The sequence below is a fragment of the Arabidopsis lyrata genome (assembly GCF_000004255.2).
Source record: "Arabidopsis lyrata subsp. lyrata unplaced genomic scaffold ARALYscaffold_6, whole genome shotgun sequence".
Classification (NCBI taxonomy): Eukaryota; Viridiplantae; Streptophyta; class Magnoliopsida; order Brassicales; family Brassicaceae; genus Arabidopsis; species Arabidopsis lyrata.
Window position 1 is genome coordinate 5,630,504 of NW_003302550.1, and position 13,350 is coordinate 5,643,853.

The window sequence follows — 13,350 nt, forward strand, 5'->3', positions numbered from 1 at the left end:
AACCTTATAAAAACTTGTAAAAACTTATAACTTGTAAAAACCTTATAAAAAAGCTTGTAAAATCTTATAATATCTTATAAATACCTTGTAAATACGTTGTAAAACCTTTTAAAATACATTGTAAAACCTTATAAATACCTTGTAAAAAACCTTTAAAACACCTTGTAAATTTTTGGCGGGAAAAATTTTCCCGCCAAAAATTAACGCCAAAAAAATTGCGGAATTACTTTTCCCGCAAAAAAAATTTTTTGGCGGGAAAATTTTTTGGCGGGAAAAAATTTTACGGGAAAATTTTACAAGGTATTTTAAAGGTTTTACAAATTTTTACAAGTGTTTTGGCGGGAAAAATTGGGGGATCACTTTTCCCGCCAAAAAAATATTTTGTATTTTGTGGACCTAATTTTGTTATATTTCCTTATATATTTATAATATCTTTTATTAAAAGAAGGGTAATTTAGTCATTTTGTACATAAAAGGGGTATTTTTAAAAATGGACATCCAAAAGGGGCATTTTTGAAAAGGGGTATTGAAAAAGGGGCATTTTTGTGAGTCTCCCTTTAAAGTTTCACATATAGAATTACATAAAGTTACTTCCATCCTAAAACTCATTAACACATTTAAAATTTTGAATACTAACCATATTTAATTTTTATCATTTAAAAGTTGAATTATATTAGTCTTACTTATAAAATTTTTATAGTATTATTTTATTATTTTAACATTTTATTTATTTTACATAATTCGTTTTTTATTTATTTAAAATTTATTATTTCTATTAATTACAAGTAAATGCATTAAATGGATGTTTTAAATTGATTTTAATGTAAAATAAATATTATTGCTTAGGTGGATGCTTAGGTGGACACCTTAGATGGAGAGAAGACTCTCTAATTATATATATAGATTTCGAGAGTTTGATTACATATTTTCAATCCTCTCATCGACCAACAACAATTCTAAAATCAGCAGAGACCAACTCAAATAGAAAAATGTCTGAAACGTTGATTTGTACCTTAGATCATCATGCAACCTGATTTATCAGACAGATGTGGGGAGGGGAGTCAAGAAAACAAGACATGGTACTGTTCAACATTTTTATGCGAATAGGAATTCACTGATTTGAGAGAAAGTGAAATGACAAAATGTAAAAAACAAAAAAAGGTAGCTGGAGTATCCTCACTTTCTTCCTAATCCATATCTCAAAACCTAAATATGTACAAAACCAAAGTTCCTAGGTATCTTTCTATGTACAGGCACAGAAATGAAAACTAAGAAACCCATGTTGGGTTTTGTATATCTTTGAGATGACCAGATGCTTCTGCAACACAAAACTTCAGGAACATGGTTACGGATTCCATGACCTTGGATACAGCTTGCCTAGTGGGTCATGGAGACTAGAGTTCTGACGGCTCTGGTTCATCCACGCTACATCGTCTGGCATCAAAGATGTTGTAGGGTTGCTACCGCTCAAGTAATCAAGCGGGTTCGCAGGCTGAACCAAATTGCTGCTTACCTGAGTTGTACCTCCTCCCCCCATCAGCATTCCGTAGTTACCAGATGCAACCATTTGATGACTCGAACTTTCTGGCTCGAAAGCAGATCTGGAACGGCGCAATTGACTGCATTGAGAGAGAACAGAGAATAAGCTTTGATCTGAACTACTTCCCCTATGAATTATCTGCTCCGCGTTATTAGCAACTCTGAGAAGGCTCGGATCTCTCTCGGTCCCGGTTTGACTGCCTTGGCTTGTACATCCGACACCGTTTGTGTTTGCCCACATGCTCCTAAATTGCCAATTCTGATTTAACAAAGGCCCGGTGCTCAACAGGGGCTGTGTGGTAACTCCTATCTGAGTACAATTGGGGTTCCAGTCTGGCCGCTGCATCAAGAATCCACGTCCATTGCAGTAAATGTTGTCTGACATGCTTCCTTGGCCAAAAGCGTCAACATGTCTCTGCTGGTCCTGGGGCAGTGCATGAGATGCAGGAATCTGATCCTGGAACTGACCACAAAATTGATTGCCCACCATCAGATTGTTGCTTCCTTCCTGCTGAAAACCAATGCCCATAATTTGTTTATGATCCTCGTTAAGCGGGACTTTGAGAAGAGAATGAAGCTGCTCAGTGGTGCGAGATGCCACGCCATGGCCATTAAATAAAGACTGTAGTAGTTCATTTTGATCGTTGTTAGGGATAGAACCAAAACTGTTGTTTGCTTTTCGCTGTGACATCTTCCTCCTATCAACTTCTCCAAGCATGTCCGATTCCAGGTCTATGAAACAGTTTTTACCTATTTCATCACCTTCAGGATGGTGTATGATTGACAATCCACCACTGGGGGTGTAAGCTTGACGGCTAATGTAGGACTGCCTAATCCCTCCCACTGGCTGCCACACATCTCCACCAGAACAAAACTGCGACCCTTCTCCATGGCTTGCAGCAATAAAAGAAATCCTCTCATCTAACGAAGCATTTTCTAGTTCTGGTGCACAGTGCTTGCCTACATGATCTGCATCTTCGAGATTTGAAGTGTGGGGCTCATTAGGAAATGAAGCCTGTGGGAGAGACTGACCTTGAATAGAGCTGGAATAATCATTTACCTCAACATCTGTTCGGTTAAGGCCATGACACCTGCTGGGAGAACAAGGAGAAGAATATTGTTTCTCTTCTCTATCCTCCTGATTGATGTTATTGCCACAATCTGGTGATGAAACCTGTGAGGAGTGTGTACCAACTAGCAAGCAGCGACCTGAATCTGTGATTTGGTCACCATAAGACGAAGAATCCTTTGCAGGGGAGTGATTCTTGCCAGAAATTTGACTGAAAATTCCAGAATCTTCATCATCTTGTGCCATATCACCACTCTGATTAGGATTCAAACTTTCTCGATTATTGAATTGAACATCATGCTTCTGCAGGGGGTTTTCTGCAGCATACTGTTGTTGTTTATCCTGTACCCAAGAAAGTCATTAATAACATGGGTATGCGGAAACAATAAATAATACATGTTAATGGAGAAGACAAACCTCCATCCATGGATTGCGTTTGTCCTTCAGTTCTCTTCCCATAGAGCTGATTATATCTCGTTTCTGTAACTGTAGCTTTTTCCATATTGCATATGCTGCAGGAAGATCTTTAACAAGATGCAGCCTGCATGAAACAACCAAAGTTTCAAAAAATCAGAATTAATGGCTTAATGAAGGACTGTAGTGAAGATTTAGGTTGTTTCACCAGAACACTGACCAGTGAGCGTTCAGTTTCTTCTGTTCTTCTTCCACAAACACTCCGTATGGTTGAACATCTAAACTATCGATGCTACCCAAGATTCGATTAAGTGCTCTCGACTGAATGCTTTTACCAGACTGCTTCATGCTTGTGACAATTTGATGCTGCTTCTTGCTTATCTGAATATATAAAATGCAATTAAATGCTTGATCAATAGGCACATCTATTACATGAACGGCAACTGCACATTCAACCCAACAAAAGCCGCAGAGAATAACAATCGTTTGTTTTCCAAACAGCTCCTAGATAAGGTCCTGCTTCCAACCACCATGCACGCAGCTGTCTAATGGAAATCAGGACATTCTAATAATTTTCAAGCTAATTAATTTAGACAGCCAGTTTATTGCTGCTTGATGATTGACAGAATTCGGATGAACTAAAATATAGTAAGAAATGCCAAAGAATAACTAACCTTAAGATAGGACATGTATTTAGCACCATCAGTTTGCTGAATGCTATCTTTCGGGAACACATCCTTCTTTCTAACTTTTCCGCCCACGTTTACACCATTATTTTGAGATTTTTCTTTCTCTAAACCAGAGTTCTTGGGCCTGAAATGGATAGGAAGAATTAGTATGCAGGTTTGGGGCAAGGAAAAGAATACTACCAGCAATTGCATACACATGTGAAGAGTATGTGTTCAGCACCTTCTCTGAACATCTCCACTCCTTACAACAGAAGAAATCTTATTATCACTACTGTCTGGTTTATCATCTGCATTCCAGGAACTCGACCCCGAGGCAGCTGTTAGATCCTGGCAGCTACCGTTTACTTGTGCATTGCCCCCTCTTGATCTCCTGAGAAATAAATGTAAGCAATAGGTGAATCATATATACTAGTTACATATAATGAAATTAGATCTTGATAAAGGCATCACTAGACTTAAGCTCAACATAAATCCATCTTCTGTAAGGCTCATACTATAATCAACAACGGTTATTGCTTGACTATTTGTTCTTCACCAAACTACATAATTTTGCAATGTATCTGCTTGGTTACATTACACATCAACAGTTCTCCTTTTAAACAGAAAATTGTAAAGGACTGACCCCCACATCATTTTGACAATATCCTTCTCTGGATCTTTGCAGCTTTCCCATTTCTCCTTCAATGTCTGCAAATAATCTATAATACTACCAGAAACAATGGAAAGAGGAGTTACAATCATGTGGACAAACATTCCAAATGCTCCTATAATATAAATAGAGAAAACTGCACATACTCATGATGGTATTTCTCTAAATCCGAGTAGTATCTCTTTTTATCAGCCCTCAGGCGTTCCTCTCGAGAAACAATTTGATCTGGATGAGCTTTGCTGGAGCAGACAGCTGTTCCCCTGAAACCACAATTTACGTTCAAAATGGAGTCAAATTTCCTGACCATAAATTGGACCATCACTATGTATACGGTTTATAATGAGGATGAGAAGGCAGATCACGGACATTATTTCAAGCTCAGCTTTGGTATAGGCAAGCAATCACAGAATTCATTCTAGGAATCCAAACCAAAAAAGTCCAGTGTAACTAACCAATCAAGAGAAGGATTTCCAAAATGAAAATTCTCCCCATCAAGCAATGCTTGTACAACTTGCTCCACATCAACTCCCTCAGGGAGAAATTGCCGCAGATAATTCCTTTCACCATCAGATAAACAAGAATGCCAAACCTGAGAAAATAAATAACTGGAGATTAAAATGATGAAAGCTTATCATTTCAAAGATGTAAGCAGATGTTACGCAAGGATATCACTGTATTACCTCATTAGAAAGCACCTGTGACAGATTTTCCAACTGGAAAGTTTCATGCGGGACAGGGCACACTTGTGCCAAGACATTCTGCCTAGGAGGAACAACATCAAAAAATTCACGAAGATGCCTCCAACTAAGGCCAACTTGTTCCCTCTTAGAGACTACTTTACTTCGGTTGCGGTCCCATTCAAGACTGATGTGATCACCGGAACGCAAAGCACCATCTGGAGAACCAATCTTTTTCCTTTTTGCTCTGTAATGCTCCCGAGAACTGAAACCAATAACATTGGCACTGTTCATCCGCTTTCTCCTCTGATCAGCTGCCATTCTAAGTAGTCCACAGAGAAAAAAACAAACCAAATGTGACATAAGCGAATTGAAATTTATGCAAAAGGGTTCAAATTGAAAACAATGAAGTAACAACAACATCTGATTCAGGAATCAAAATTAAAACCAAAGTAGTTACTTTTACGGCTGATTGAGAAGAGAGCGGCGAATAGTTAATTCGGTGATCGATTGTGTCTGAAGTATCCAATCTTTTGTTCTATCTGACACAAAAACCCCGAAAGAGAGATCGAGGAAGAAGAGATACAATCAGGTGGAGTTAGCAATGCGATAAAGCAAGAAACCCAAGTCCAATTTGATTGAAGAAGAAGAGAGGGATGATGAAATTGGGGTCGATTGGAGAAAACCCTAGAGCGGAGAAGTAAGGGAGAGTATACCTGGAGACAAGGCGACTTAGACGACCGCAGAGAAGAGAAGAGAAGATTTGTTTGAGAGGAAGGAAGATAAGGCAAAAGAGGATTTTTTTTGGGCTCCGTTAAGTAGCCGTCAAACACCTTGCTCCTTCGCTCCCCATGGACCACTGCTTCGGTTTCGATTTTCCTACCTTATTTCTTCCTGTCACCAAACCGAACCGACCCGGCTTTTTAATTTTATTTCTGAGATTTACTTGCAAATCCAAAAATAAAAGAAGAAGATAAGAGAAAAAGGCTGGGCCTTTGGGAAGATGGGCTTTGCGATAAAGATATCAAAGTCAGCGTAAAGACTCCAGCTGCTCAGATCTCTTCTTTCTTATCACACCTGGCTTTGATTGGTGTTTTTTTTTTAACTTAAAAAAAAGTGTAGTAAAGATGTACCACTTGTGCATAGTAGAAGATCCTTTGCCTCAGTCTTTGGCAAAATGGATGCTAGTCTACTGTGTAATGTTATCTTTGCATCAGAGGACAAATACTTGATAGGACCTGTCCTATAAGACCTCCTACATGGCCTTCTTTCAAATATCAGTCCTAAAACTATTTCTGTTGCTTTGGAAAACAAATTTGAGTGGAAATTGTTTTTGGAAACTTTTGTAGTTAAAATCTGTTTCCTTTTGAATTTCCGAAAATACCGCCGAACTTTCACAAATAAGTGATCTGATTTCTTAGGAAAAATCTCTGATCTGATTTCAACATGGTTAATATAGTTTCTTTAAATAAATTGGGCCTTAGAAAGCCCATCTATTGATCCGACAAAATTATTTAGGAGGGAAACCGAAAAGTTGAAATCACCGGGAAAGAGGACAAACATTTATTTCGTATCTACTTTTTCCCCTTGAAAAAAAAAGAAAAAAAAAAAAAAAAAAAAGGAGAAAAAAAGAAATCTCTCTTCTTCTTCGTCGTCATCACAGTTTCAATCTCTCGCTGCTTGGTCTTCCCTCTCTTCTTCTCCGCTAGCTATTCCTGGTTCGTCTCTTTCTCTGCTCTCTAGATTTTCCCCTTTCCTCGTTTATTGTTCCTATCGTGTGACTCGATTTTGAAACCCTTGTGTTGGATTGTGATTTCGAGGGTTTTGTTTTCAGGGGAAAAAGAGTGATTGATGGCTGGAAAAAGGAAACGAGCAAATGCTCCTGACCAAACAGAGCGAAGATTGAGTGTTCGGGTTCAGGAAGTGAGACAAAAGGCGCTAGATGAGAAGGAGCGTTTAGTACGGGAGAGGGTTAAACTCCTCAGTGACAAAAAGAGTGAACTTTGTGTGGATGACACTGAGTTACATGAGAAAGAAGAGGAAAATGTCGATGGGAGCCCTAAACGAAGAAGCCCTCCAAAGCTAACCGCAATGCAGAAAGGAAAGCAGAAATTGAGTGTTTCGCCGAATGGCAAGGATGTGAACTTGGACGCTCATCTCAAAGTGACAAAGTGTCTGAGGTTTTTTAACAAGCAATATCTCCTCTGTGTCCAGGTTTGTGGTTTTCCTGTTTTGTCTCTAGAAAGGCTGATGTTTTCGTTTTTGCTTTGTTGTTGACTTGTTTTGATCCTCTTTTTTATTGTAGGCTAAGTTGAGCAGACCTGATTTGAAGGGTATAACTGAGGCAAGTCATGATTCTTTTACCTCTGGCCTTAGTTGCTTTATGCAACATTGTGTTAGTAATGTGCTCAGTTCCATTTTTTACTTCCCCTCCCACTTTTAAATGTATTCAAAGATGCCAAATCCAAACAATTATTAGCCCAAAAAATGTGAAAACTACCAAATAATTGTTACCTTGGTTGGTGCAAATACACATTGTCTATCTTGAAATGAAAGATATCATATTGTTCTGTTAAGCAACATGTCTCGTTATACTCTATTTTCTTGCAAATATGATGGTTTGTCTATTCTGTAATCTTGACGTAAGCCTTTAAGAACATTTTCCAGATGATTAAAGCAAAGGCGATATTGTACCCAAGAAAATTAATTGGTGACCTTCCAGGTTGGTTAGTAGTTGTGCTTTTACAACTTTGTTTCTTTCCCTAAATTTTACTTCCGAGCCACCATAAGTTTTTGTCTTAAAATTCTTACAAATAGTTTTCTTTTATGTTCTGATCACATTCGCTTGCAGGTATTGACGTTGGACACCGATTTTTTTCAAGAGCTGAAATGTGTGCTGTAGGCTTCCATAACCATTGGCTAAATGGGATCGATTATATGGGAATGGAATACGAAAAAGTAACACAACTTGTCTTTTTATGTTGTACTTTTATCTGAAATAAAAGATATTTCGTCTCACTTTTCATTTATTTATTCATCAATCTGACTTTTTTCTTCCCATTATAGGAGTATAGTAACTACAAGTTTCCGCTTGCTGTTTCTATCGTTATGTCGGGCCAGTACGAGGATGATCTAGACAATGCAGATACAGTGACTTACACTGGACAGGGAGGGCATAACTTAACTGGTAATAAACGCCAGATTAAGGATCAACTCTTACAACGAGGGAATTTGGCCCTAAAGGTACGTTTTATTTCTTTATGCTTATTAAGAATGTAAACAATCTTCTTATCATTTAAATTTTTTTCTAGCTCTCCCTACTCTTGTTGTGCTCATTAAGCTAGTCTTTTAGTTCATGCACCTCATCGTCCTTCACATGTAATTATGTATTATTTCAATCTGTTACAGCACTGCTGCGAATATAACGTACCTGTCAGAGTAACTCGTGGTCACGATTGCACAAGTAGCTATACCAAAAGAGTATACACTTATGATGGACTGTACAAGGTACTGGTGCATATATCCCTTTATTATTGGTTTGAGTAACTTTTATCTAATATTACCTCTGATTTCCTAAAGGCGAGATTCACAAGGAAAAATTGTTCCTCAGGACTATATCTAAGGTCTTATGGTTTTCCTTACTCATTGGTATAACTCTCGTCCACTTCCATACTTTCTTCGTATAGGTTGAAAAGTTCTGGGCACAAAAAGGCGTTTCAGGATTTACAGTGTATAAGTACCGACTGAAACGATTGGAGGGGCAACCAGAACTAACTACTGATCAGGTCTGAATGTTCTCCTATGTTATGGTTTAGGATAGCTGATGTTTTTAATAAATCATTCCATATTCCAAATTTTCATTTTCCTAGTGTGGATATCTGGTGCGACCTTTTTTAGATAAGCTATATCATTTCCACATAGTTCCACATATAACGTAGCTCATTTTAAAGACGCCTTCTAAACTAAATAAGTTCCTTCAAAACCAAGATTTGATATTATTTTATCTGAACATAGTTTATCATCGAGGTAGAATATCTATAAAGTCTTTTTAGTTTGCTATACCATTATGTCTGTCACTCTTATTCTGACATTGCTAAAAAGCTGTCTTATTAATTATATATTTCCAAAGAAAATCTCTGATCTATCTAATAAGAAAGTTTTATTTGTTCGAGCACTTCCAACATCTGCAGAAATTATTGGCTACCTCAAGAAAGAAGTTTTTATCGCATTTCCTTTTTTCTTAGACTTGCTGTATTCTTCGCTCTTTTTTTACCACTTAGTTTGTGTACTGAACATGTGGTCAGCTCACCTGTCATTTACATTTGACTATTAACTGAATCATTTAGTTCTATTATTGGTTTTTAAATCTTCTGGTGTTGTGAATGCTGTTTTGTAGAACTGCTTCTATTTCTTTGCAATATCAGTTATGTTCTAGTTTCTAACCTGGCTCAGTGAATGCATATGGTTAGTATGGATAGATCTATTTTTATGCATTTTTTACTTGAGGTTTGTTTCTTGTCATTGCAGGTCAACTTTGTTGCTGGACGCATACCAAAGTCTACTTCAGAAATTGAGGGGTACCTGTTCAATTGTTTTCCATGTGGTATTGTACAATGCAGTTGCAATTTAACATCCATTAATGCCATGTTTTTGTGAAGTTTGGTATGTGAAGACATCTCCGGAGGGCTAGAATTTAAGGGTATTCCAGCCACTAATCGTGTTGATGATTCACCAGTTTCACCATCAGGTAAGTTGTAGACGAACTAGAAAGTAATATTAATATCCACTTGACTTAGTGATATTATATGAGCTGAAGTTTCCTCTTTGAGTATCAGGTTTCACATACATCAAATCTTTGATTATTGGGCCTAATGTCAAAATCCCAAAGAGTTCAACTGGGTGTAACTGCCAAGGCAGCTGCACTGACTCAAAGAAATGTGCATGTGCTAAGCTTAATGGGGGAAACTTTCCATATGTCGACCTTAATGATGGCAGGTGATATTCCTTGTGGAGCCATTTACTCATGTTCCTTCATTTGTATGACCTTGGCGTATTATTTTGAACTGAAGTTTGCATTGAGAGTAAACGATTAGTCTGCTTTTCTGCTATTGCTATTTCATTCTTATCCTTTTTTTTCCATGAAATTTGACCAGTAGAGTACTTGGTGTAATGTTGCAGTAATGTTTACGGTTGAACATTGTTTGGGTTGATTTTCTGTTTTTTCCTTTTCAGATTAATTGAGCCTCGAGATGTTGTATTTGAATGTGGTCCACACTGTGGGTGTGGGCCCAAATGTGTTAACCGAACTTCTCAGAAGCGTCTAAGATTTAATCTTGAGGTATGTATTGGTTAAGACTTGGTATGGAACAACCACTTGCCACTAAATTTGAAAGGAACTACATTTGGATTTCATTATATGGTCCACTATCCTTTATCTGTTAATAAGTAAAATGCATAATCCAGTGTGTCATTTTATCTCCTTCCAAATCTGAGCTTAATCACAATCTGAAGCCTGTGTTTTGGTCTGTGGCCACAAACAGGTTTTCCGCTCTGCAAAGAAGGGTTGGGCAGTTAGATCATGGGACTATATACCAGCTGGTTCACCAGTATGTGAGTACATAGGAGTCCTCAGGAGAACTGCTGATGTGGATACTATCTCCGACAATGACTACATATTCGAGATGGACTGCCAACAGACAATGCAAGGTCTTGATGGAAGACAGGTAACATAGCAAAGCTTAATTTTCTATGTGATTATTATTGAATCAAGCATATGACTTTTTGAGGTATATCTCGTTGTTTTTCTCCGCCAACAGAGAAGACTAAGGGATGTTGCTGTACCAACGAATAATGGAGTCAGTCAGAGCAATGAAGATGAGAATGTACCAGAGTTCTGCATTGATGCTGGTTCAAAAGGAAACTTTGCTAGGTTTATAAATCACAGTTGTGAACCAAACCTGTTCGTTCAGTGCGTCCTGAGTTCTCACCAGGATCTAAGGCTTGCCCGCGTGGTTCTTTTTGCAGCTGACAACATTTCCCCACTGCAGGTACTGAGAAACTCATCTGTGAGGGGTGACTCATTCAAACATTCCCTTTATAAAAGAAATCTCACTACATTCTCTTGTCTCAATTGTAGGAGCTAACTTACGACTATGGATATACGCTTGATAGCGTTCATGGGCCGGATGGAAAGGTGAAGCAGCTCGCTTGCTACTGTGGAGCGCTAAATTGTAGGAAACGCCTATACTAACAAGGCTATTGGTAAGCTTATTTTTTGGTCACTCTATTTTGGGGAGTACATAGATAGCAACTATCTCCCAAGTGGAAGAACCCTTGACATCTTATTTGAGGGACTTTAGCATCTTCTGCAGCGTACAATTAGTGCTGCCTTTTTCGGCATTGTTGTTTCCTGAACCCTATTGTTGCCATTGGCATCTTATCTATCGGATCAACAGTATTAATTATCTATCTACTAGAGTATTCTTCGATACTTTTTCCTTTCTTATTTGCTGTGTTAACCTAAAGATTTGATGAGACTGGCTTATGATAGATATTAGATACAGTAGACGTAACATATCATTTGTCGAAGCAAATTTGATTTCTTTATCATCCAATACCTATTCAACTGCCACATTCAAGAAATTTAAAGAAAAAGTAACAAATCCGCAAGTTTGTTGATCTTCAACATTACTCTGGATCTTCCTTAGCTCTGGCTCGGTACTGTCGGCCAGGTCTTCTTATGACATGTTGAGCTGTTTCTGGTTCATCTTCTTCCATAGCAGAAATGGTGCAGTCTTCTATGGTATCAACAGCTAATGCAACTCTTCTTCCCTCACAATCCTTCTCTATACTTTCTACTTTACTCTCAGCCATTGGTTTTCTCTTTGGTACAAAAGCCACTGATCTTGGAAGCTCTACCAGAGGGTCTACAGGAAGCTCATCTTTCCTCCTAATCATGTTGAGAAAGTCCATGTATGCTTTCCTGTTGGATTCTTCATCAACCTCACCTGAATCGAATGTATATCGAGTGTATTTTGATGGGTTCCGCATATAATCAGGACTGCCAGTTGGATAGTCTGCCTCTACTTTATGTTCGTCAGGGGAACTAGTCTCCATCACAGAATCTTTGTCACCTTCAGTCAAGTTACCATCTTTGACATCAGAACTAAACCGAACACGCTTCTGCAACTTAGAATCATCAGCCTGGTTTTCTTTCCTCTTCAATATCGGTTTCAAGCCAGTATCATCTGAAGAGTCAACATGTGACTCCTTGCAAGTCCCCAGCAAGTTATCTTCAGACACCACCAAAGGTTTCTCGTTCTCCGTCGACATGGACAGATTATCCTGAAGTTCCTGCAACAAGTGAATCTTCTCTTAGCAAACACTTTTGGTTGCAAAAAAACACTTCTCTAATGTTTATAAATTATAATCAACATGCTATCACCAAAAGAGGGAAAGAGTAAAGAAAGTACCTCAGAGACATGTAAAGAATTCAACTTGTTAACAGCTTCAGCGTCTTCTTTAAGCCTAAGCTTTGCAGCTATGAGATTTGCTCGAGGGTCCTTCTCTCTTTCATTAAAAGAAGCTGGAAGCTCCACCCACTCGTCTGCTTCAGTCTCATAGTCATTCACATCCTTCATGCAAGAGTACACTTTTTCACCTAAAGCCACTTTGTCATTATCATCTTCTTCTTCCTGAACATATACACAAACCTAAGCTTAGCCTCGGAGATACTAAAAACACCCAATTAGAGCTAATTCAACATAAATAGATTTGAGATAAATACCTCCATATCAAGAGTAGAGTCCATCCCAATGGAGTTTTTGATCTCCCACTCCTCGTCATCGTAATCGCTCGGCTTCTGCAACTCACTACACTTTCCTTTTTCCTCATTTACGCTCAAATCTTCTACTTCATTCTCCTGCTCGGATTTAGAAATTTCCTTTTCTCCGCTTCGTTGGTTGTTATCGATCTCGTCTTCGGCGAGACACCAGAGAGAGCTCACAGGTGCTGAAGACGCAGATGATGATGCAAGAGATCCAAAAACCTTGTCGATCCTTACTCTGAAAGATTCATCCATTGCAAGAACGAATTTGAGACGACGATGGCCAAAAACTGGGGAATATTGTTCTGTGTTGGGATATATATGCTCTTGTGGCCAAACAAACATAAACCGACCTTTACACTTTCGTCGTGTTAACTAATGGGCTACATGAAAGCCCATTAAAATTATTGGGCTTGTTAAAAGGCCTAACCCATTTAACTTGAAATTCGCCGTTAATCTCAACCTTTCTCTCACCTCAAGTTCCACGC

General features: G+C 38.3%; 3 protein-coding genes across 5 annotated transcripts; 1 reads left to right on the forward strand and 2 right to left on the reverse strand.

Moving 5' to 3' along the window:
* Positions 1-1,061: 1,061 nt before the first annotated feature.
* On the reverse strand, positions 1,062-5,926 carry LOC9307662. 3 transcript variants are annotated; one of them, XM_021021775.1, is made up of 11 exons: positions 5,754-5,926; positions 5,498-5,579; positions 5,041-5,359; positions 4,813-4,949; positions 4,507-4,620; positions 4,340-4,417; positions 3,932-4,081; positions 3,697-3,835; positions 3,243-3,403; positions 3,026-3,149; positions 1,062-2,950 (listed from the first exon to the last, which is right to left on the reverse strand). In XM_021021775.1, exons 3-11 carry the CDS (start codon positions 5,356-5,358, stop codon positions 1,346-1,348), a joined length of 2,826 nt encoding a protein of 941 aa, XP_020877434.1. In that variant the 5' UTR covers position 5,359; positions 5,498-5,579; positions 5,754-5,926; the 3' UTR covers positions 1,062-1,345. The 3 variants fall into 3 exon arrangements, with proteins under 3 accessions (XP_020877434.1, XP_020877433.1, XP_020877432.1); XM_021021774.1 differs by having other exon boundaries at positions 4,334-4,417; positions 5,498-5,575; positions 5,754-5,925; XM_021021773.1 differs by having other exon boundaries at positions 4,334-4,417; positions 5,754-5,925.
* A 693-nt stretch (positions 5,927-6,619) lies between these two features.
* On the forward strand, positions 6,620-11,505 carry LOC9309710 (histone-lysine N-methyltransferase, H3 lysine-9 specific SUVH4). Its single transcript, XM_021020159.1, has 15 exons — positions 6,620-6,755; positions 6,872-7,251; positions 7,343-7,381; positions 7,705-7,759; positions 7,889-7,995; positions 8,104-8,280; positions 8,446-8,544; positions 8,724-8,822; positions 9,565-9,614; positions 9,696-9,784; positions 9,873-10,032; positions 10,270-10,375; positions 10,578-10,760; positions 10,854-11,084; positions 11,174-11,505. Exons 2-15 carry the CDS (start codon positions 6,889-6,891, stop codon positions 11,285-11,287), a joined length of 1,872 nt encoding a protein of 623 aa, XP_020875818.1. The 5' UTR covers positions 6,620-6,755; positions 6,872-6,888; the 3' UTR covers positions 11,288-11,505.
* A 73-nt stretch (positions 11,506-11,578) lies between these two features.
* LOC9307663 lies at positions 11,579-13,180 on the reverse strand. The gene is made up of 3 exons (XM_002873596.2): positions 12,824-13,180; positions 12,510-12,731; positions 11,579-12,390 (listed from the first exon to the last, which is right to left on the reverse strand). Exons 1-3 carry the CDS (start codon positions 13,115-13,117, stop codon positions 11,725-11,727), a joined length of 1,182 nt encoding a protein of 393 aa, XP_002873642.1. The 5' UTR covers positions 13,118-13,180; the 3' UTR covers positions 11,579-11,724.
* Between the last annotated feature and the right edge of the window lie 170 nt (positions 13,181-13,350).